We start from the raw sequence: 25,245 nt of genomic DNA, 5'->3' as shown, positions 1-25,245 counted from the left end.
AGGGTCACCATATATTCTGATTTATCTGAGAAAGGATTGGTTTGTGCCTGTTTTCCCAGTGTGATGATTCAGAGAAACCTTTTCACTCTTAAGAGTTTACCAGTTGGGACAATAAATTTATACGGTTACCCATTGTCCAGAAGTTTCTTTTGCTCATTATCTATGGTCATAGAATATAGAATGCATTTGATTTCCACAGTTTGCATATTTCAAACCACGGAAGAAAAGTTGTGTCCCAGAAGGTTTACTGCACGGTACGTCAGAATTTCATGGTTTGTGAATTCCTGTTTTCTTTCCTTATGAAAAGCACACTCATTGCAGGCACTTGGCAAGGGCCTTTTGCATTCAGCCCTCCTAAGATGTGGGACCCTGGGAAAAACTGCTCACTGTTTGTTTTGTGGTGACTGGCAGCAAAGCTCACTTGGATGATTAAAAGCTAAATGGAAAAATACTTCATGGGTGATTTTCCCACTTCCTACTCTCACGAATCAGTGTGTGAATGTATAGTTCCCAAGTTCAGGGGCAGCTACTGGAGTGAACTTCTGTGCCTACTTAACCAAAGGTGTTTCTGAAGGCAGAGCATAGGGAGGGCGCCAGCCGCAAACTACAGGTCCTCCACCTGCTGTTCCTCCAGTCTGCCTGCAATCCCGCTCAAGAGACTATATTCCTGGAGGTTTCAAAATCAGTTATTAATTACCACCTTCTATTATGAGTTAGTGGCCTTTGTTACTGATTCCTTTAATAAATATTTGGTAAGTGCCTACTATGTGGCAAGACAGGATTACCTGACAGCTGAAATTAAGAACTGGACACAGTTTTAGTCTGTAGATCTTAGTCCCTGATTTTCTAAAAGAAAAAGGGGAGGTGTTAATGGAAATTGGAGGGGTAAAATGTGACACTGTTTTTTCTATAATTGATTCGGAACATAAGAACCTATGTCTAAAAAAGGAGAGAAGAGACATGGAATTAATATGAACCACAAAAGGTTAGCACACTACTCACCTCTTTCAAGTCTTTGCTCAAAGGATATTGGTTCACTGAGTTTTCTTGGCCACTCTGTTTAAAACTGCAACTCACACCCTAACCCAGAACTCTAAATCTCTGCTCTCCTTTATTTTTTCCACTACATTTATCTTATAATATATGATATAACTCACCTGGTTGTGCTATTTATTGTCTTGCTTCCTCAGCAACTTTTGAATATGCAATACAGTATTACTAACTATAGTTAACCACACTGTACATTACATCACATGGCTTATTTAGTTTATAACTAGAAGTTTGTACCTTTTGACCCCCTTCACCCATCTTCTTTTCTAAGATGCTCATGAGCTAATTGTTTGCCATGAAAGTCTAGATTTTTGCTAAGAATATCACATGCATAAGAATGTCAGATGGTGCAAACATTTGGAAGTACCAAATATAAAAGATAATATAATCCATAATCAAAATTATTTTGACAGGGTTGAAAGCAAGTGTAAAATTAATAAGAAAATTTAGCAGGGTTAAAAGTAGCAAAATATCTATTTTACCATTACAGAAAGAAGGTGACTATCCTTGGGACTTATCTTTGATGGTTTAGTTGATTGTGAATTTAGTATGATTCAACATGGTTAATCCATACGTGGCTTCCAAGGGAACCAACACTCTCTAGGAAGGTATAAAAAGGAGTATAACATCTGAGTCACTGGAAGTAACTGGGCTTGTCAGAATCTGCTCTGGTCATTCACGTGGAATCTAGTACAGGAGGAAATGTTTTGAAGGCTCCTGATAAACCAAGGTAGTCCAGAAGGGCTCAATGAGTTTGGAGGAATTTAGAAACCAAATGGAGCCTTCCTTTAATTAGCCATAACCTAGAAAGGTGTCAGTTTATGCTTTGTCAGGTGCTAAAGCTATATTAGAGGCAAAGCTAAATTAGAGGCATGGAGTGACAAAGGAAGCTCCTAGTGAGGAGCAGGGCAGAGGGAAGAGGTTTGACATTTATCTTCCGCACAGGAAAGGAGAAAGGGGAGCACACGTTGGTGGCAAAAGAGAGCAGGAAGAATGACTTCATGCACAAACAGGAACCTCAGTCTTTTTTCAGGTTCCAGTCTCTCAACATTATGCAGGTATGGGCAGTAACACCCATAGTCAGAGCTACGCATGAAGAGTCAGCATAGCATAGCAGCCAACGGGGCAAACTCTGGAGTCAGCCAGGCTGGGTTTAAATCCTGGGACTACTACTTAAGAACTACATAACTCTGAGCCGTTAAATCTCTTTGTGCCTCAGATTTCTAATCTGTTCAATGGGACTAACAGCACTTAGCTCATGGGGTTGATGTGAGGATTAAACAGGATGATATATGTAAAGTTCTTAGACTCATGCTTGACAGATAAGCACTATGCAAGTTGATCATGGATTGGATACTTGCTGTATCTCAAGCTTCTCTATCTCATTTAATGCTCAGACCAACCCTAGTATATAGAATCTATTGAAATAACCTTTTAACAAATAAGGAAGCTAAAACTTTGAAAGGTTAGGGAACCTGCCCAAAGTTACACAGGTAGAATATTGTGGAACCATTCTGCAAACACACGTTTTTCTGATTCAAGATTCAGAGATTTTAATCTCTGGACTTGACTGTTTTTAACCTGATCTCAAAGTAACTAGAGAGCCCAAATCACAACTGTGGACAAACCACCAAAATAGAAAAGGTAATATCACCTGTGGGTTTTGGAAGGGCTGAGGATTACGCCCAGTAGGTGTAACCTCCAACATTAGATGGAGTGAGAGGCCATAGTTTTGATGATTGTGCCGATAGTTAAGGATCAGAGTGCTGGAAAAAAGACAGAGGGACAACTATAAAAGGCAACATCATAAACAGTTACTAAGTCAGCTTCACCAAGCTGAGCTCTTCGGAGGGAACTGGATCACGAGATCCACATGCAGCAATAGGAGGGGGGTAAACAAGGAGGGAAATCTCTTTGTCATTACCTTCAAAAAAAATAATAATAATAAATCTGTATTTCATTAAGGTACTCTTCTTTGGGTTACATATTGCATAACTGATAAAGGGTTAAAAGACCAAAACAAAGGACAGAAAAGCAGAAGACCCTGCTAGAGTGAGAAAGAAGGAAAATAAGCAACAGACCTGAGTGGACATTTAACCATAAAATAGATTTCAGTCTATTACATCTGCGATTTGGGCTGCAAAGGACTTTCCTTAGGCCTTTGTTAGCAATTCCAGGAAACATATTTTAACGGAAGTTCTCTGAACCAATTTTATTTTTGTGGAATCTCCTTGTTAACTAATGATGCTCTCAGGTCTATTGTATACTTCCCAAACCCGTTGATGGTACTGCATATGTTCACTGCAATTGCATGCTTTTATTAAATATTACATAGACTGATTACGAGAGTAGTTTCTACAAAAACCAAGTTGAATGCTTAGAAAGCATTAAAAAAAGAGTAATGAAAAAAATGTGCTGCCCGGTTAGATATGAGCAAGACAGTTGCAAAAGGTAAGAGGAAAAAAATAATTAAAAGCTAGGAGGGGGACCTCCCTGGTGGCGCAGTGGTTAAGAATCCGCCTGCCAACGCAGGAGACAGGGGTTCGAGCCCTGGTCCGGGAAGATCCCACATGCTGCAGAGCCCGTGTGCTACAACTACTGAGCCTGTGTGCCACAGCTACTGAAGCCCGCGTGCCTAGAGCCCGCGCTCCGCAGCAAGACAAGCCTGCACACCGCAACGAAGAGTCGCCCCCGCTCACCGCAACTAGAGAAAGCCTGTGCGCAGCAACGAAGACCCAATGCAACCAAAAGTAAATATAAAATAATAAACAAATTAAAAAAAAAAAAAAAAGCTAGGAGGATTCTGTATCCCATTTGCTTCACAAGTGTCTTCCAAGAGGTCCCTCAATTTTAAAGAAACAAGATTGGAAATCATAGATAATTTATTAGGAGCTTGTTTTATTTGAGTTAACATGAAATTCCATCAGCTAAATGACCCAAATCTTCTCAATAGGAGTCTCACTGACATCTTAGGTGAGCTGTTTTCTTTTGCAGGACTGCGCAGCATTGAGACATTCAGCATCTCTGGTCCACACCCACTAAATGCTATGGTGGCCCCCAGTCACTGTGACAATTGAAGAGTCCACTTTGCACAGTTCCAAGTACTCCTTAAAATAAACATAAGAGTTTTAGTGCCCCCGCCATGAATTTCTGCTTGTATTAAAATAAAAGGCTTTGCCCTACCTCAAAAAGTTAGAAAAAGGACTTATATATTTTAAATTTAAGAATATATATGTTTAAGACATGTAAGTATAATTTTTAGATGATTTTTTTATTTCGCTTGCCTTTCTGTGATTAGCCAGTCAGCCATGAGTCCTGATTGTTTTGGTTAAGAGTTTTTCTTCTACATCTGACTGCCTAGGGACCTTCTGAAAAATGGGACCATTACAGGGCTTACACATATAATAAGAGGAATTATTGAAGAAACTATTTTTTAACCTGGAGAGGCAATGACTTAGAGAGACAGAATTATTGATTTCACACATATAAAGAATTATCTTGTTTGAGGATAATTCAGTTTCCTCTATGAGAATCCACATAGAATATTCTAGAAATAGCTCTAAACAAATTGAACAAAATGTAGAAAAGACAACACAGTATAATAGAAAGGTTTTATAGCCTTAGTGCCAGACAAACTTGGGCATAAATCCTAGCTCCACCTTGTATGATATATATAAACTGTCAAGTTCTCAGAGCCTCATTTTTTTCTTCCATAAACTAGTTTAATAATATTTATCTCAAAGCATTATGAAGAATAAATAAAATAGTCTATCTTAAATTCCTAGCACTGTTTTTGGCATATATTAGACACATAATAAATGAGTTTCCTTCATTATCTTCTTTCCTGTCCCTGGAAGTGTGAAGCAGAAAAAGCCAATTATCTGTTTAAACACACTACCTCTGAATACTTTGATAGCTTAAGGTGTGGATAGAACTATAAAAATTCCCTCGGGATCAAACCCTTGCTTTGTGGCAGACACAGTTGACACCGTTCCTAGCCTATCTAAAAGCCATTTACATTTTTTCTTTCTGGATAGCAGCCCTCCGTATTTGTTTAAGATTGGATAAATATCCTTTGGCTTCCAGGAAGGTCACCCCAGCCCCTGGTCTAGGAGCTGGCCTAAATCCAGACTTTCTGTGGCAGATTACATTACCTTTCAGCAAATATTCATTCCTTCCCCATGACCTCCTTGAGAAAAGTATCCTTTCCTGCCGCATTGATTTTGGACTTGGAATACGGCAGAAGGAAGAATGTGCCAATTCCAAGCCAAGGCTTGCCCCTCAGGAGCTTCTGCCATAAGGAGATATGCCCTGGGTAGCCCAGCTCTCATAAGAAGGAGAGACCCATAGAACAGCTGCCCTGGCTGATGAGACAGAAGTAAATGTGTGTTATTGTGTGTCCCTGAGATGATGCTGTGGTTGTTTGTTCAGCAAGAATCGAAACAACTGACTGATAACACCTGCCTGAGTGATATTAGGCAAGATTAGCAGAGAAGCTTCTGAGAAATAGTTTTTGTCTCCGATAAGAGAAAGTTTTGGGAAGATAAACTTTCTCCTCAGTGCCACATCTGGACTTTGATTGATTGCCGCATCTTGACATAGCCAGGTTATGACCACGAAGAGAAGACCAAGAGAATTGGAGACACCAGCCTAGAATTCCTGAACCAATACCACCAACCATCTTGCTTCAGTTCTTGCAAAGTGACAAGAATAAATCCCTGTTTGTTTATACCAAGATTTGCTGGGCATCTCTGTTATCTGTAGCTGAAATGTATCCTAAGTGATACTTAACGCTAAGATTTCTAGTTTTTATAACATAAGCTAACATATTTGACAATTCACAGAATTATTTCTGGTTTGTGAATAGATGTCATGTATTACATTGCTGTTTGTGAGTGCAGTGGCTCATACAGTCAGCATTACCAGCTAATTCATCAGATACCCAAGCATTTAGGATGTCCCCTAGGGAACTATATTCCCTGTAACCACATGGATGGGTACAAAGCTTCATTTCTCTCAGAGAATCTTCCTTCACTTTCAGTGTGCACCTACTGTCCACAGTGAAATATTCCATGTGTAGTAGAAGTTAATTTTTGATTTGGCCATCTTCCAAGGTCTCTCATGTTCCTCTCTGTCTCCTTACCAGACACTATGGAAAACAGTATGGGGGATCCTCAAAAATTAAAAATAGAGCTACCATATAATCCAGCAATTCCACCCCTAGGTATTTATCCAAAGAAAATGAAAACACTAACTTGAAAAGCTATCTTCACCCCATGCTCACTGCAGCATTATGTACAACAGTCAAGACACAAAAACAACCTAAGTGTCCACTGACATATGAATGGATAAAGAAGTTGTGGTATATATATATATATATATATATATATATATGCAAAGGAATATTATTCAGCCATAAAAAAACAAACAAGGAAATCTTGCCACTCGAGACAACATGAATGGACCTCGAGGATATTATGTTTAATGAAATAAGTCAGACTGAGAAAGACAAATACTGTACAACCTCACTTAATCTGTGGACTCTGAAAACAAACCAAAACAAAAACACAGTAACCAAAAATTCCCAACCAAACGCATAGAAAAAGAGATCAGATTTGTGGTTACCAGAGGCTGGGGGCAGGGATAGGGGGATTGGAGAAAGGTGGTCAAATGTACAAACTTCCCGTTACAAGATAAAGAAGTACTAGGGATGTAATGTACAGCATGATGATACTGTTAACATTGCTATTTGTCATATATGAAAGTTGCTAAGAGAGTAAATCCTAAAAGGTCTCACCACAAGAAAAAACATTTTTTTGCTTTCTTTTTTTATTGTATTTATGTGAGATAATGGATGCTAACTAAACTTACTGCAGAACAATTTCACAATACATGTAAGTCAAACCATTATGCTGTAAACCATACATTTTTACAGTGATGTATGTCAATTGTTATCTCAATAAAACCAGAAAATTTTTTAACATCTTTATTGGAGTATAATTGCTTTACAATGTTGTGTTAGTTGCTGCTGTGTAACAAAGTGAATCAGCTATATATATACATATATCCCCATATCTCCTCCCTCTTGCGTCTCCCTCCCACCCTCCCTATCCCACCCCTCTAGGTGGTCACAAAGCACCGAGCTGATCTCCCTGTGCTATGCGGCTGCTTCCCACTAGCTATCTATTTTACATTTGGTAGTGTATATAATATGACCATGCCACTCTCTCACTTCGTCCCAGCTTACCCTTCCCCCTCCCCGTGTCCTCAAGTCCATTTTGTACGTCTGCATCTTTATTCCTGTCCTGCCCCTATGTTCTTCAGAACCATTTCTTTTTTAGATTCCATATATATATGTTAGCATACGGTATTTGTTTTTCTCTTTCTGACTTACTTCACTCTGTATGACAGATTCTAGGTCCAACCACCTCACTACAAATAACTCAATTTCATTTCTTTTTATGGCTGAGTAATATTCCATTGTATATATGTGCCAAATCTTCTTTATCCATTCATCTGTTGATGGACACTTAGGTTGCTTCCATATCCTGGCTATTGTAAATAGTGCCGCAATGAACATTGTGGTACATGACTCTTTTTGAATTATGGTTTTCTCAGGGTATGTGCCCAGTAGTGGGACTGCTGGGTCGTATGGTACTGATATTTTTAGTTTTTTAAGGAACCTCGCATTCTGTTTGCTAGTATTTTGTTGAGTATTTTTACATCTAAGTTCATCAGTGATATTGCCCTGTAGTTTTCTTTCTTTGTGACATCTTTGTCTGGTTTTGGTATCAGAGTGATGGTGGCCTCGTAGAATGAATTTGGGAGTGTTCCTCCCTCTGCTATATTTTGCAAGAGTTTTAGAAAGATAGATGTTAGCTCGTCTCTAAATGTTTGATAGAATTCACCTGTGAAGCCATCTGGTCCTGGGCTTTTGTTTGTTGGAAGATTTTTAATCACAGTTTCAATTTCAGTGCTTGTGATTGGTCTGTTTATATTTTCTATTTCTTCCTGGTTCAGTCTCAGAAGGTTGTGCTTTTCTAAGAATTTGTCCATTTCTTCCAGGTTGTCCATTTTATTGGCGTAGAGTTGTTTGTAGTAATCTCTCATGATCCTTTGTATTTCTGCAGTGTCAGTTGTTACTTCTCCTTTTTCATTTCTAATTCTGTTGATTTGAGTCTTCTCCCTTTTTCTCTTGATGAGTCTGGCTAATGGTTTATCAATTTTGTTTATCTTCTCAAAGAACCAGCTTTTAGTTTTATTGATCTTTGCTATAGTTTCCTTCATTTCTGATCTGATCTTTATGATTTCTTTCCTTCTACTAACTTTGGGGTTTTCTTTTGTTTTTCTTTCTCTAATTGCTTTAGGTGTAAGGTTAGGTTGTTTATTTGAGATGTTTATTGTTTCTTGAGGTAAGACTGTACTGCTACAAACTTCCCTCTTAGAACTGCTTTTGCTGCATCCCATAGGTTTTGGGTCATCATGTTTTCTTTGTCATTTGTTTCTACTTATTTTTTGATTTCTTCTTTGATTTATTCAGTGATCTCTTGGTTATTTAGTAATGTATTATTTAGCCTCCATGCGTTTGTATGTTTTACAGATTTTTTCCGGTGATTGATATCTAGCTTCATACTGTTGTGGTCGGAAAAGATACTTGATATGATTTCAATCTTCTTAAATTTACCAGGCTTGATCTGTGACCCTAGATATGATCTATCTTGGAGAATGTTCCATGAGCACTTGAGAAGAAAGTGTATTCTGTTGTTTTTGGATGGAATGTCCTATAAATATCAATTAAGTCCATCTTGTTTAATGTTTCATTTAAAGCTTATGTTTCCTTATTTATTTTCATTTTGGATGATCTGTCCATTGGTGAAAGTGGGGTGTTAAAGTCTCCTACTATCATTGTGTTACTGTCAATTTCCCCTTCTATGCCTGTTAGCATTTGCCTTATGTATTGAGGTGCTCCTATGTTGGGTGCATAAATATTTACAGTTGTTATATCTTCTTCTTGGATTGATCCCGTGATCATTATGTAGTATCCTTCTTTGGCTCTTGTAATAGTCTTTATTTTAAAGTCTATTTTGTCTGATATGAGAATTGCTACTCCAGCTTTCTTTTGATTTCCATTTGCATGGAATATCTTTTTCCATCCACTCACTTTCAGTCTGTATGTGTCCCTAGCTCTGAAGTGGGTCTCTTGTAGACAGCATATATACAGGTCTTGTTTTTGTATCCATTCAGCCAGTCTATGTCTTTTGGTTGGAGCATTTAATCCATTTACATTTAAGGTAGTTATCGATATGTATATTCCTATTACCATTTTCTTAATTGTTTTGGGTTTGTTATTGTAGGTCTTTTCCTTCTCTTGTGTTTCCTGCCTAGAGAAGTTCCTTTAGCATTTGTTGTAAAGCTGGTTTGGTGGTGCTGAATTCCCTTAGCTTTTGCTTGTCTGTAAAGGTTTTGATTTCTCTGTCAAATCTGAATGAGATCCTTGCTGGGTAGAATAATCTTGGTTGTAGGTTTTTCCCTTTCATCACCTTAAATATGTCCTGCCACTCCCTTCTGGCTTGCAGAGTTTCTGCTGAAAGATCAGCTGTTAACCCTATGGATATTCCCTTGTATGTTATTTGTTGATTTTCCCTTGCTGCTTTTAATATTCTTTCTTTGTATTTAATTTTTGATAGTTTGATTAATATGTGTCTTGGCATGATTCTCCTTGGATTTATCCTGTATGGGACTCTCTGTGCTTCCTGGAGTTGATTGACTATTTCCTTTCCCATAGTAGGGAAATTTTCAACTATAATCTCTTCAAATATTTTCTCAGTCCCTTTCTTTTTCTCTTCTTCTTCTGGGACACCTATAATTCGAATGTTGGTGCATTTAATGTTTTCCCAGAGGTCTCTGAGACTGTCTTCAATTCTTTTCATTCTTTTTTCTTTATTCTGCTCTGCAGTAGTTATTTCCACTATTTTATCTTCCAGGTCACTTATCCGTTCTTCTGCCTCAGTTATTCTGCTATTGATTCCTTCTAGAGAATTTTTAATTTCATTTATTGTGTTGTTCATCATTGTTTGTTTGCTCTTTAGTTCTTCTAGGTCCTTGTTAAACGTTTCTTGTATTTTCTCCATTCTATTTCCAAGGTTTTGGATCATCTTTACTATCATAACTCTGAATTCTTTTTCAGGTAGACTGCCTATTTCCTCTTCATTTGTTTAGTCTGGTGGGTTTTTACCTTGCTCCTTCATCTGCTGTGTGTTTCTCTGTCTTCTCATTTTGCTTAACTTACTGTGTTTGGGGTCTCCTTTTCGCAGGCTGCATGTTCATAGTTTCCTTTGTTTTTGGTGTCTGCCCCCAGTGGCTATGGTTGGTTCAGTGGGTTGTGTAGGCTTCCTGGTGGAGGGGACTGGTGCCTGTGTTCTGGTGGATGAGCCTGGATCTTGTCTTTCTGGTGGGCAGGAGCACGTCCGGTGGTGTGTTTTGGGGTGTCTGTGACCTTATTATTTTAGGCAGCCTCTCTGCTAATGGGTGGGGTTGTGTTCCTGTCTCGCTAGTTGTTTGGCTTAGGGTGTCCAGCACTGTAGCTTGCTGGTCATTGAGTGGAGCTGGGTTTTGGCGTTGAGATGGAGATCTCTGGGAGAGCTTTCACCATTTGATATTATGTGGGGCTGGGAAGTCTCTGGTGGACCAGTGTCCTGAAGTCAGCTCTCCCACCTCAGAGGCTCAGGCCTGACACTTCGCTGGAACACCAAGACCCTGTCAGCCACATGGCTCAGAAGAAAAGGGAGGGGGAAAAAAGAAAGAAAAAATAAAATAAAATAAAATATAGTTATTGAAATAAAAATTTTTTAAATTATTAAAATTAAAAAAGTAATTTAAAAAAAAAAAAGAAAGAAGAGAGCAACCAAACCAAAAAACAAATCCAGCAATGAGAACAAGCGCTCAAAAGTATACTAGAATAAAAAAACAAAAAATGGACAGACAGAACCCTAGGACAAATAGTAAAAGCAAAGCTATACAGACAAAATCACACAATGAAGCATACACATACACACTCACAGAAAGAAGAAGGAAAAAATATATATATATAAAAAAAAGGAAAAGAGCAACCAAATCAATAAACAAATCTACTAATGATGATAAGCTCTAAATACTAAACTAAGATAAACATAAAACCAGAAAAAAATGAGATGCAGAAAGCAAACCCCAAGTCTACAGTTGCTCCCAAAGTCCACCACCTCAATTTTGGGATGATTCATTTTCTGTTCAGGTATCCTAGAGATGCAGGGTACATCAAGTTGATTGTGGAGATTTAATCTGCTGCTCCCGAGGCTGCTGGGAGAGATTTCCCTTTCTCTTCTTTGTTTGCACAGCTCCTGGGGTTCAGCTTTGGACTTGGTCCCACCTCTGCGTGTAGGTCGCCTGAGGTCATCTATTCCCCACCCAGACAGGACAGGGTTAAAGTAGCAGCTGATTAGGGGGCTCTGGCTCACTCAGGCCGGGGGAGGGAGGGGCACAGAATGCAGGGCAAGCCTGTGGCGGCAGAGGTCAGAGTGACGTTGCAACAGCCTGAGGTACCCCATGCACTCTCCCGGAGAAGTTGTCCCTGGATCACAGGACCCTGGCAGTGGCGGGCTGCACAGGCTCCCGGGAGGGGAGGTGTGGATAGTGACCTGTGCTTGCACACAGGCTTCTTCGTGGCTGCAGCAGTAGCCTTAGCATCTCATGCCCGTCTCTGGGGTCCGCGCTGATAGCTGCAGCTCGCGCCCTTCTCTGGAGCTCGTTTAGGCAGTGCTCTGAATCCCCTCTCCTCGCGCACCCTGAAACAATGGTCTCTTGCCTCCTAGGCAGGTCCAGACTTTTTCCTGGACTCCCTCCTGGCTAGCTGTGGCACACTAGCCCCCTTCAGGCTGTGTTCACGCAGCCAACCCCAGCCCTCTCCCTGGGATCCGACCTCCGAAGCCCGAGCCTCAGCTCCCACCCCCCGCCCACCCCGGCGGGTGAGCAGACAAGCCTCTCTGGCTGGTGAGTGCTGGTCGGCACTGATCCTCTGTGCGGGAATCTCTCGCTTTGCCCCCCACACCCCTCTTGCTGTGCTCTCCTCCATGGCTCCGAAGATTCCTCCCGCCGCCACCTGCAGTCTCCACCCACGAAGGGGCTTCCTAGTGCGTGGAAACTTTTCCTCCTTCACAGCTCCCTCCCAGAGGTGGAGGTCCTGTCCTTATTCTTTTGTCTCTGTTTTTTCTTTTTTCTTTTGCCCTACCCAGGTACATGGGGAGTTTCTTGCCTTTTGGGAAGTCTCAGGTCTTCTGTCAGCGTTCAGTAGGTGTTCTGCAGGAATTGTTCCACATGTAGATCTATTTTTGATATGTTTGTGGGGAGGATGGTGATCTCCATATCTTACTCCTCCGTCATCTTGAAGGTCCCTCCCTTCTCTTTAACTTTTAATCTGCTAGTGTTGGAGGGTCTCCTGCAGAGGTGGGGGATGGCTGTCCAGAAATTGTTTTTAACACATGAGCCCTCCAAATATTTTGTGAGGCTTTATTGCCCACCCCACCCCCTCCTGCCATAGGTCTTTTCCAGATTCGATAGTTCTTATGCATGTGCCAGCTCATCCTATGACACAGCACCTCTGTTTTAGCCACACACTCCACCTTGCCTATGTCCGTTGTGTGGACACAACACTGCAGCACAAAGCACACCAGGGCAATCCCAATTTCTCCCTTATTTTAGAAACTATACTTCTGTTGATGTAGCCTACAGACAAATGAACCCCTCTAGCAGCCTCATTCTGCATTTACTTCCCTATGCCTAAACTGCTACTAAACTCCAAATTCTATTTCTGAGTTTTTCCAACTAGAAATCAAACCCTGATGCAGAATATAATTTTTGTTGTTATTGTTACTACATTTTATCCTATTAGATTCAATCCATCACTTTAACTTGTCAAGATCTTTCTGTGTCCTGATTCTGCCATCCACTATGTTTTCTATACCACCTGTTGAATAGATTTCTGTCGTTTGGAAACTAGATGTTTGTCCCCTGAAAACTTAATAAGATTGCCTACTATGTCTTCATTCAAGACCTTGGTAAAACTGTGGAATAGATCAGGGCATGTCACCAAAACCCTATCTAGGTTGTCAGTGACCCTTTAATTGGCACCTCTAGTATTACTTTTTAACAAGTTTCAAATTGTACTTATCTGTCCATGAGGATTTCACAAGGCACCTTGTTAGTTGCAGAAATACCAGGTCTACCACACCTAAAAGTCTCAGAATCCTATCCCTATTAACAACAACAAAAAAGGAAATGACTGTTCAAAACATAGCTGTCAATATTGATCTTTTAAATGTTTATAAAGATGGATATTAACTAGACTTATTGTAGTGATTATTTTGCAATACATACAAATATAGAATCATTACGTTGTACACCTGAAACTAATATTATATGTTAGTTATATCTCAATGAAAGTTGCTCTACTAATTCACTGTCAAGCGATAGATGGTATTTTTATTCAGTCCACTTTTTAAAAAATCAGAATACATGCAGAGAGTGTTTTCCTGGGTAAGGACCTAAGCTTTACACCCACATCTTCTGTGAACTGGGAAATGACTGGGCAGGTTTGAAGGCTGATGGGACTGGCCAGCTAGACACCTGTTTCCATGAAGCCTTTCCAGGAACCTTATTAGAAGGTCAATGATGCAGTATAATAAGACTAATATCCTGCTCCATAATTATAACCATAAGTCTTTGTGAAACTAAAGCCTCCCCTTGTTCAACCAAGTAGTATTCAAGATGGAAATGAAATATACCCCAAGGACAGAAAGAATCAAGATGCATGAATTTTGTCTGTGGGTAATGGCTGGATAAGAGGAGCACATATATGTTGCTTGAATTCCCTTTTAGTTCCGGAGTCCAAGGGGAGAAATCATAGACTTCAGGTAACCATGGGTTTGAGTCCTGGCTCTACTATTTAATAGCTATGCCATAGGATCTGTTTTCAGAGGATCATCGCTAATCCCCAGTGAAAAAGACATTTTTGTAAATTCTTAGAATTTTTAAAAATAACATGCCCTTGAGTCTAGAATTGTCTACCCAGGGCACCTACTCTAGTTCCTTTTGACCTCTTACCTTTTTATTCCATAGAGTTATTTGGGATTATAGAGTCAAAGTTAAATCTCTGGGTATTTCCTTGAGTTATATTCCATTTTAGATTATTTTCTGAACTTTATGACTCTGTTTTCCCAAAGTCCTTGGCACATATATGACCATACCCAGCTTTTCCTTTGCTGCTAATCACTGCTTCTAAGTGTCCAAAGTAGTTTTCACTCACTGAAAGTGGCTCTTACAGCTCAAACCGGGATTCTTAGTTTTCTTGCTTTTGAGACCAGTGACCCTAAAGCGTTCGGTATGTGTAAGAACTTTGGTTTGGTGATCTTGGAGAAATAGGAGTTTTCTGTGACGAGATGGCATGAAAAAAACAAAAGATAACAGAGGAATAATCAGCCTCCATGAAAAACCCCAACAAACAGGATTGCACTCAGTGGACTACACAGCTCTTTGTGAAAGAAAGTCCAACAAAGACTATGAAAGCTCTGAATGGAAACACTCAGGAGTCCAAGTGATAAACAGCAGCACCGAATGGGGGGAAGGATACTTCTTTCACTTTATTATGGTTCACTGATGCCCTCTGAGGGCTTGGGGTAGCCAAGGGAGGACATCTGTGCCTGGCAGAGTTATCCCCTGGCAGAATTAGCCCTGCAGCTAAAAGGATCCTGGAGAAGAAGCAGGAGCAGAAGGATATGAGCAGATAATTTCCTCTTGGGTTCCTGGTTTTCCTGGGAAGTACTTATCTCTGTAATATACAGGGATACTCTGCCTCTTGTTCTAGCAGACTGGATTCTTTGAATTAGGGATTAATCTCATCTTGGATTCCAATCATGGGTCCCTTTTTCTCACTTGGTAATGCCCATGACGTCATATCTACCCTACTATTCTATAAAAACACTTTATGACCCATGTTCTAAGCACTGGAATGTAGACATACCAATGTCTTAAGCATTGTGTCCCATTGCTGTACCAATGTTTCATCTATGAAATAGTATGCACCTTCATCATTAGTCAAAATTATATTTTCTATAGTAATTATATGATGGGTGTTTCTACTTTTTTTTTTGGAGTCAGTTTTAATTCTCTTTGAAAAGTCTAGCTAGTCATTGGGAAAACAATTTCTTTGTCCAAAATTGATGATATACATTTTTTCATCATTCCTAAGTCTTAAGTTACTGTCCCAAAATTTATATCTCATTCTTTGATACCATCTGTACAGCTAGTTAATTATCTTTTATTTTGTCTTTTCTTACAAAATTCCAAACTTTAGTGGTATTAGGCAAACACTGACTGTATGTGGTGTCCATTACCACTCAGCTTCATGCTTACCCTTCTATATCCTTCTCTTTACCATAGTAGTGGGAAGACTGCAAAATACATTTTGCAGAATTCCTCATGAGCTGGCATCCAATGGGATGCAGGATATGGAATGCTGGGGGAAAGGAGAAGGAGAATGGTTTCTGCTTGCATCTGTAACAGTGGCGGCATCAGCAATAGTAGCAGCCAGGGCAGTGACAGTGGTGATAGCAACAGTAATATTTAAAGTTTTGGAAAGAACACAGAAGCAAGGACAGCAGGTGTGTACCAGGTCCTGGTGTGCTACTCAGGCAGCAGTGTCCCAACAGAAGCAGCCTCAATGGCACAGTGTTCATGGACTCTGGGTGAAATCATTTTCACTTTTGCCCCCCAGCTCTCGGTGTGGTAATAGTTTAGTGCAATTGCCAATCTTTGGATAAGCTAACCTTTCTTGTTTTGCTCCTGTACAGCCCATTCCAAAACTTTTATATTCCTTATGTTCAATTCCCTCTCTGTCAAACACCTAGGTCTGTTTCTATTTTCCTGACTGAGCAGGGAGTAATGCATGCTGTTATGAATCAGTATGTGTGTGTAACAGTCAGCAGATGTGGTTTGCTCTAGAAGGCATTTCATCATATCCTGGAAAAACATTCAAGGGAGACTCAACTGACAATGCCAACTCTGCAGACAACTGTTCTTTATCTCTCAGTAGAGAATCACCAACCTCTGAGATCCAGATCTGAGAGGTTTTGTGGTATTGACTGGCATTTACAGACTCTTACTTGTGCCATTTTTATTCCCCAGAAGGTCTGCATTTAAATTATTGAGAAAAAATGCAAACATTTTTGTGTGTTGAGTCCTTTCTTTTTTAAGCTATATAGTTCATCACTTTTATCTCCCTATATTTTTCTTCCCCTTAGTCTCCTAAGAATTTTGAATTTGTGGTTTTCTTTTGGTATTTCTTCTTCCATTTTCTCTAGGAACTCTTCATTTTTGCAGATAATGTAGCATTCAAAGAGAGGATTCTCAAGAAAGAAAGAAGTCTGTAATAATAACGCTAGCCCAGAGGAAGGGATAAGATTGTTCTCATGGATCAGGTTAAAATGAAGCTTATGCTGATGACATCAGTGTGAGCAAGAATCTTGTGCCATAAGTTCATTATCATACGGCCTCTATTCAAGATCAAATATGGAGAATATCATACTCCTCCAAAAATTAAGGAACAATATCTTAATATATGGGACAACTCCATAGATTACCACAGTCAAATGTATGCCTGTACCTCTATATTTAGGAATTATTCCTTCATCATTCTGAGCAACGGGGATGGGGTTACTGACTCCAAATCTGAGAAGAACACATGTAATGGCCTGTTGCCCTGATGGATTTCTTGACCTTTAATATTCAGCCTCTCTGTCTCCATGCACTTTTCTCCCCCATGTCTGCATAAAACGCAGATATGGTAGATTTAAAAGTTGACACTTGATTAGATACAAAATTTGGAAGAAAAACGATTAAACTGTGCAGTTGCATGCTGTCCAGAAGCAGGGAAAGGCATGCAGCCAAACTTCCCCAGCTCTTTGTTTCATCACATGACATTGTTTGGATATCAGCTTATCAACAAACTGAATTTTACCACCACGACTGCATGAAGAAAGGGACCTTGCAAGAAAACTACATTGGATATGAATACCAGCTTTTTAAAAAGGGGAGATTACAATACAGGCTAAGTTTCTTTTAAGCAAATCTGTCTTTTTGTTTCAGATATAAGTTTTTTTTGTAGATTTTTCCTCCCTGAATTCTGCAAGCATTTTAATCAAACTTTATCAAGTATAGACCACTTGAATAGGTAAGATGGATTTCCTCAGCAACAGTCCAAGAAAATCACACATGAATTGTTGCCCCAAGAAAGATCGTCCGTCATTTCCTTATGCTATTTGAGGAGAGAAGAAATCTTCCCAGCTTTGAAGAATATTTATGTTCTGCTCTACAGATCTGGAAAATGGGAAGAGGGATACTGAGATGATTTGATTACAGGATAGAGTGTAGGCTTCTATCATGGACAATATTGAAAGAGTATATCTTGGTTGGTATGGTTTCTGGAGTGCACATTGAAGGAAAGCAGTATTTATAGTTTAATTTATAAGTTTATATCATGGAAACAAGACACACAAAGATGCTGACTGATGTTTTCCTAATAAATTTCTCTTCTGGAAGATCTGAGCAATTAGCTCTGTGAACTCAGAACCAGAGTTTCCTCACGCATTAAAATCCTTCTTAAGCGCATTCATTAGGGTAGAGGAGAGAAGAGGAACTGGCCTAATGAGATCATTCTGTATTCAAATCTCAGTTAATAATATTATATATAGAATGGATAAACAACAAGGTCCTACTGTATAGCACAGGGAACTATATTTAATACCCTGGGATAAACCACAATGGAAAAGAATGTATATATATGTATAACTGAATCACTTTGCTGCACTGCAAAAATTAACACATTGTAAACCAACTATATTTCAATAAAATAAAATTTTAAAAACCTCTCAGGTAATCAAACAACCCGATGAGGTAGGCGTTGTTGACAAGGGCAAAGGAGTGAGCAGAGGAGAAAATGTTAGGGGTTTCCACTCTGCCTTAGCAACCCTATTCCAATATGTCCATTCTTCCTTGATTGTTAATTTTTAAATTATGCTATACACCTCAGATTCTAAACCCTAAATTACATGGAAAGGAAATGAGACTTACTCATAGCAGATGTGGCTCCTTCATTCTGTATCTTTGTCAGGTTAGAAGCATGGCTAGATTTAATAGCTTCTTTTATAGTACAAGGCTGGAAAATTGCAAATCTGAATGTGCAAGAAATGGAGAGTGATGTAAAGATATACTATACTGCCAAGATAAATCATATTTTCAAAGGATATTTAATGTTCTGGGAAGGTGCATAACACATAGAGAATGATCTCCCTGTTCTAAAATCACACACAATGTACACGGGAAAAAAATTATAAAATGGAATCAATCAAATGCCAACAATAGCTATACACTGTTAAATTATGGATGGTCTTATTTCCTCTTCAATTTTTAAATTTTTCCAAATTTTCAAAAATGACATATATTACTTTTAGAATCAGATGAAGCAATAATTATTATATAAAATTATCAAGAAATAACTGTTATGACCTGGTGTGGTTCTACAACCCACCTGTTGCAAAGGCAGAGTGAAGCAGAAAGACAAAGGGCTCTGAATTATTCCTTCAGTAAGTAAGGGGTAAGAATTGGGAAAAGTGGAGAACTAAGAAGTCTGGTGAGGTCTAATTCCATGGAAATATTTGAGAAAATGTCTTATCCCTTGAAATAAATAATATTTATCTATTTGTTTATTTATTTACTTGTTTGCCTGCTTACTTACTTAGGTACATCCCCAAAATTGGTTGAACAAAATGAAATTTTATGTTATGCTTTGTTGTTCCTTGGAGGTACAGGATGAAGATGGGAGGAAAACAGAAAAGACAACAAAAGCTACGGAATGTTCCACAGATTCCTTGCATTCGAGTCCCTCACTCTGTCTCTGATACTTCACTACTGAAGGTACAAGCATATTATTCACAGATGGAGGGACCTTCTCTGTCTCTTCTTCAAGGGTTGAGGGTTTCTTGGCTCTTTGTTTACCCCGCATTAGGGAAAACATTGGGCCCAACAGAGGCCCTCGGTGCATGTCGACCATGTGTGTGAGAGAATGAATGAGCACTTGGATGATCTAATTCTACACCCATCCCACTTCAGGAGCTCTTCCTTCTCCTCAAGGAAGGCTAAGCAACACAGTAAGAATATTAAAAATGTTATCTGTTACTACTCATTTAGGAAGTTGAGAGTTCTACTAAGGAAGAGAACTAGGCATTTTTTTTCCCTTGTAAAGTAAAACCATAAATTTTAAAGCTTTATCTTATATAATGGAAACTCCCATTGCACTTTGGAGCTTTGCTCTTGAAATGGCTTGCAATTTTCCTGTTATATTGTTCTCAATCATTTGAAAAGTCCTACTTAGGGATCTATTCTCTTCTTCAAATATATTATCTTTTAAAACATCTAATTCAGAAACTGTAAAGCTAAAATGATGTCTCAAAGTGCGAAGTACTTGGCTCAGCTACTTTCCCTCTGAACATATTTTTAATATCCAGTTTAAGGTCTCTAGATGCCAAAAAATTCTGACTCACAGATGTCAACTTCACACAAAATTTCTAGCAGATAAAATTCACTTAGCTTATATATATTTATCTTAAGTTTAGCTTGTATTACATGGTTATCAACTAGTTTTGAAATTCTGTCATTGTTTTGAATTTTTTAGCCTAAGGGGAACTTATTTTTTCTTGATTTTTCTAAAATGTTGATGCCACTATCTCTGTTTCCCCATCTCAATATACTGAGCACTTATGGTATATCAGGTATATAAAAGTAATTGTAGTCCAGCCCTTCTTGTTCCTCCCTAGCACTAGATGGTAGCTTCCTAAATGGTCTCCCTACCAGTGGTCTGTCTTCCCTTGAGGCCATTGTCCACAGCAGGGCCACAGCGATCTTTGTAAAATGCAGATCTGGTCAGCTTAAAGAATTGCATTTGGGGCTGAGTAATTCTTGGTTGCAGGGAACTGGGAGGCTGTCTCATGCTCCGTAGTCTATTCAGCAGCCTCCCTGGCCTCTCCCCAACTGAATGCTGGTGGCATCCATCCTCCCTCCCACCATTTGTGACAACCAAAAATTTCTCCAGACATTGCCACACGTCCCTTCAGGGTCAAAATCACTCGTGTTGATAACCACTGCTTTAAATAAAGACCAACGTTCCTCACATAAAAGGTAATCTTTAAACTCTTAGTATAGTAGAAAAGGCTTCCATGATCTTCCCCTGCCTTACTTACTCTAGAGGCTTTGCCAGCTTAGACTCTATATGCTGATTAAAGTAAAAAAAAGCCGAAAGTCTAGTTCCCAATATATTCAGATATTTTGTGTCCCATTAGAAAATCTGTACCACTTTCTCCCTCTAATCAGCCTTTCTTTTCCTTCTAGCCCAGTGGTTCCCAAATTTTACTGTGCGTGTAGCAAAAGCACCTGGAGGGTACCAGGGGGCTGGGCCCCACCCCCAAGAGTTTCTGATTCTGTAGTTCTGGGGTGAGACCTGAGAATCTGCATTTCTAACAAATTCCTAGGTGATGCTGATGCCCTTTGAGAACCAGTATTCTAGTCCCTTTAGGGAATCCCTCCTCACCTGGAAGACTCAGACGTGTTGGTCATCTCTTTCAGGAATCTTCCTTGACTGCTAACACAGAGCTTGTTTTCCTTCTCTGTTTTCATAGCACCTTTTCACTAATGACCTTGCACCCTTATCACATTACCCATCTACTTATCTACCTAGCTCTCTCCCCCACTGAGAACTCTCAGTGGAAAGTTCTCTTTTACCCTCCAGAGCCTGGCACACTTCAGGCCCTGTGTAGATTCTCATAGCCTACCTTCCTCAACAAGGTTTATAATAGATCAGTACAGTTATCAGATATTGAAAATCCTTGGATCTCCCTCAGCCCAATACTTTGACCTACTTACCCAGAATCTTCTTTTAACTCATTTTCACCACTACACATGTCAGAGGAAGACTGTTTAAGTAAACTAAGGGAGGTGTGAGAGACAGAGAGAGAGAGAGAGAGAGAGAGAGAAGCATCTTATTTCTGTGGAAGTCAGCGTTGAATACATCACACTCTAATCCTATCGAATTCCACCAACTCATCAAAATCACCTGCTCTGCTCTGACAGGACCTAACCCAAGGGCAGCAGCGCTACTTTTACAGCATCATGAGGATTTACAATCCCAGGGCCCAGTGGGTGGCCCTGCAGACCTGCTATGTTCATGGCCTTCAGCAACAGCAGCTGCTTGGTGAGTTTAACTACCTGACCTGAACCAGGCATCTCAGGAAGGGACTCGTATGTTGCAGCTAGAAGTCAAGTTTCCAGATAAATAATTCAAGTAGAATGGCCTCTGTCAGCCTGATATTTTATCAGCATGGTTGGCAGGTCAATTTAAAAATGATTATCTCTGACAATAAAAAGCAAGCTTTTATGGGGAAATTAAGAGGACTTAAAGAAATTGGAGTATGGTTTGTTATAAAATGTCAACAGCTCTCTGAGATTTGCAAGAACTTGATCTAGTAGAACTGGCAATGGGCTTAGGCAGATGGTCCAGGCTCAAACCACAGCTCAGCCCATTGCTGGTTGTGCAGACTCAAAGGCTTGTTTGACTCACAGCAATAATATTTATATTTATTGAGTATTTACCATGTTTCCAACATTGTGCTATGAGCTCTACAAAGAATATTTCATTTTCTCCCCCACTTTACCGTTGTGGGAAACTGCAGCTCAGACAGGTTATGTGACTTGAAGAAGATCATACAGAGAGTAAATGTCAGTTAGGACCATCACCCCAAAGACGATGCACCTTCACCCCATACTCTGCCATCTCTCTTCTTCCACCAACCTCATGGGATTTTATGAACCATAAATGAAAGAATGGTTGTGAAAAACTTTCACAGACCATAAGCAACAACCTACAGAAAGGTGTAGTTATTATTAAATCTCTTTTCTTCCAGGAGATGTTTTCAGTCTCCAGTTCCCCCTTATTACACTCTTCTAACTACAACAGGTCCTTTCTTCTGTAAACACTCACTTGGCATTAGCACATCTACCTTATTAGTATTGTTCCTGTATTTGCACAAAAGGAAAACATGGTTTTTGCAAATGATTTAATATCAAGAACAATAACAACAATAGCTACCTTTTATTAGGGCTTCCTACGTGCCAGGCATAGTTCAAAGTGCTCTACATGTATTGTCTTATTTAAAACTCAAACACCTCTACATGGTGCCTTTATAACCCACATTTTACAGAGATGGAAATTGAGACATAAGTAAGTTAAATAACTTGACCAGGGTCATGCAACTAGTAAATGGCAGAGCCAGGGTTTAGCCTGGTCCCCATGCTTGTCCTGAAGGGTTACAGAGGCATCATCTGGTAGCTTTGTTTGTAGAGTAAAATTGCATAGAGGCCAATGAAACCAGAAACAGAGATATGCAACATTTAGAGCACGTAAAACCCACCTGTCTATGTTATTAAAATACAGACTTCCAAGCCTAACTCTCTGTTTCTGACTCAGAAGTTCTTTGGAATAGAGTCAGAAATCTGCATTTTTAAAAAGCATTATTAATGTGGCCTCAGCCAAATGATTCTGTAGTGCGTGGTCTGCAGACTACACTTTAAAAACAGAGAGAGATTGAATATATCTGCTTCTATTTGAAGAAAGTCTTGATATTGAAGATAAGCAATTCATGTGAAGATTCCACATGGCTCAAGTTCCTCTCCAAATAATTTGTTGTGTTAATCAATGACTATTTATTAACTTATTAAATGAGAAATGCAGCAGAAGAAAAATATACTTCATATCCTGAAAAAGTATACAATCTGAGTGTGCTAAACATAATTGTTTCTACCCTACAAAGTAGAAGGAATTTTGTGCATATGTGGATATTTGCAGAATTGTTTGTTTTGTAAAACTGTTGACTGTGAGGTTTATCTCATTTCTTCCCTCCAGGCTATATTACTCAACAGGAGGCCTTGGCTTGTGCTGCCGTACTTAGAGATTCAACCAAAAGAGCCTCAGCCAAGGCAGGTTGTCATAGAACCGTCTCCCAGAGAGCCTCAGGTGGGACAAGAACATGGCCCTCAGCACTGCCTGTGTTTGTGGTTCCACTCAGGGCCCAAAGCATAGGGCTCCGATCCCTCAGGACCAAGGCCTTGCACAAGCTCTGAACAGGTGGTTCACCCATATACCCCTGGCATCTAGTGAGTATTTAGTGCATATTTGTTGAATAAGAATGAATAAAAGAATAACATCTAATACAAACACCATTCCTAGAAATAACCTCTCCAATTCACATACATTTTACCAGCAAGAACAAGTTGAGTGGCTTAAGAGCAATGGGTGCTAAGAGTCAGCAAGCCTCTCATTCTATATATAATCTGTAGAGTAAAATGACTTTTGAAGATTTCAAAGTAAAAGCTTCCTTTGAATTAGAACATCCCAGAGAAATCCCAAGAACAGTGGAAGGGGACAAGTGACCAGAAGATTCAGGTCCTCTGTCACGGGGTGAACATATTTTGCAAGCCCCCTACTGTGCATATTGAAAATACACAAATCAACACAGACGGGACACTGGGCACACAGGGCTTCTGGACCATAACATCTCAGCAGCTACTGGACTGTACCTTTCCATGGCCTCCTTGCTCTCAACTTCCCCATCAAACAACAGCATTAAACTTGGCCCCAAATCTGGTTCTTGCCTAACTCAGTCACTTTGTGTCCTCTTGAAACTTGGACTTATCAACCTGCTATAGCTGGGTTCATTCTACACAGCTGTAATTGACCTTGACACAGGTAAGAGGATTCATGCACACATCTTCCCCTGGCAGCTGAAGATACATTCTCAGCAGAAGAAGAAATAGCCCCAAAGAACGGATCTCAGGTCCAACCTTTCTATGGTCTTAATGGTTTTAAGACTACACAAATATGCAAAAAACGAGATTAATAGCGAGTCAGATCATCATACAAATGGTAGAGTATTATGTTAGCTACATTTAATAGTTACATCACTAGTGATTTTTTTGTGTTAAAAATAAGTCACCAGAGCTCACAGAAAGTCAAAATTTAAAAATGCCTTTCTTCATCTAATTTCTAAATGTTCAACTTCTTCTCTCATTCAAATCATACAATGACTTTGTCAAGACTTTAAAAAGGAGTTGGTTGAGATGGAGTATTAACTTGCTTGACAAGGAATATGCTAACACTGATCTGAAAGGAAGATGCTGCAATATTACGAGAAGAAAAAAAAACTCATTGATGATTATTATCTTCTTCTCTCTGCAACAATTAACATAGAAGATGTAAAAGTTCTTATGAGATTCTGAAAACTCCCAGTACTGGCTGTGATATCTGATCTACTTTTCTTTGGGAGGGACAAGGGTGCATGGTTGGCAGGAAGACTTGGGTAAGCCAATGCTGACATTGCTGGGTTCATTCACTTAATCAAAAAGAACCTTCTTGACTTCTGTAAATCCGGGCCCCAATTCATGTACTCTAAGCAGCCTTATGGTTCTAAGTTAAGAATTGTTAGGTAGGCTTAAAAGAAGAAAAAAATCAAATGAAACTGGGGTGGGTGATAGCATAGCCCTCTTAAGGCACAGACGTTTGTGGTCGACCTAACTTGGCCTGTATTAACCTTCCCATTGTTTCCACAATGGAGCTTTTATCCTTTTGAACTTCTTGCATCGCTTTTATCTTAGACCCTTTTCTTGATGGGCACAGATATTTGCTGTGTAAACCTTAGCTACTGATGCAGAATATCAAGGAGGCCACTTATAATTCTGAGCTGCATCCCTACATCAAAAATTTCAGAAGTACCTTGTTTCCGATAGAGGGTTTTGAAAGCTAATTGTCAGGTGAATGTTACAAGGCCCAAAAGAAGAAATAAATCTAAGTTGGTGCAGAAGGTCCCACTTGTTGGATCTCCCTTCTGAGAAGATAATGTCCTACCTCTTGAGCCCCACACCCAAAGCTTATGAGGAATATGATTGGTTGTGGTGCTAGAAGAAAGGTGCTCACCTGGGAGGATGCTAAGAAAGATGATCAAAGGGAAACAAAGGACAAACTGTGACTCTTAGGAAACTCTACTACTTTGACCTGTTGGAGACCCT

At 39.5% G+C, this 25,245-nt stretch overlaps 2 protein-coding genes across 2 annotated transcripts in view; one reads left to right on the top strand and one right to left on the bottom strand.

The window, feature by feature from the left end:
• Nucleotides 1-3,928: 3,928 nt before the first annotated feature.
• The window catches only part of LOC132352746 (coiled-coil domain-containing protein 86-like), a 95,324-nt gene continuing 74,007 nt past the window's right edge, over nt 3,929-25,245 (bottom strand). The window contains exon 6 of the mRNA XM_059903428.1: nt 3,929-4,157. Within this exon, the coding sequence (XP_059759411.1) occupies nt 4,096-4,157 (62 nt within the window). The 3' untranslated portion in view covers nt 3,929-4,095. The remainder of the gene's footprint in view (nt 4,158-25,245) is intronic.
• FAM216B (family with sequence similarity 216 member B) lies at nt 18,946-23,304 on the top strand. The gene is made up of 3 exons (XM_059903354.1): nt 18,946-19,050; nt 21,259-21,379; nt 23,087-23,304. The coding sequence occupies exons 1-3, from the start codon at nt 18,946-18,948 to the stop codon at nt 23,302-23,304; spliced, it is 444 nt and encodes a 147-aa protein (XP_059759337.1).

Source organism: Balaenoptera ricei, chromosome 18, assembly GCF_028023285.1.
Source record: "Balaenoptera ricei isolate mBalRic1 chromosome 18, mBalRic1.hap2, whole genome shotgun sequence".
NCBI classification, from domain to species: Eukaryota; Metazoa; Chordata; class Mammalia; order Artiodactyla; family Balaenopteridae; genus Balaenoptera; species Balaenoptera ricei.
This window is presented reverse-complemented; position numbering and strand designations above follow the sequence as displayed.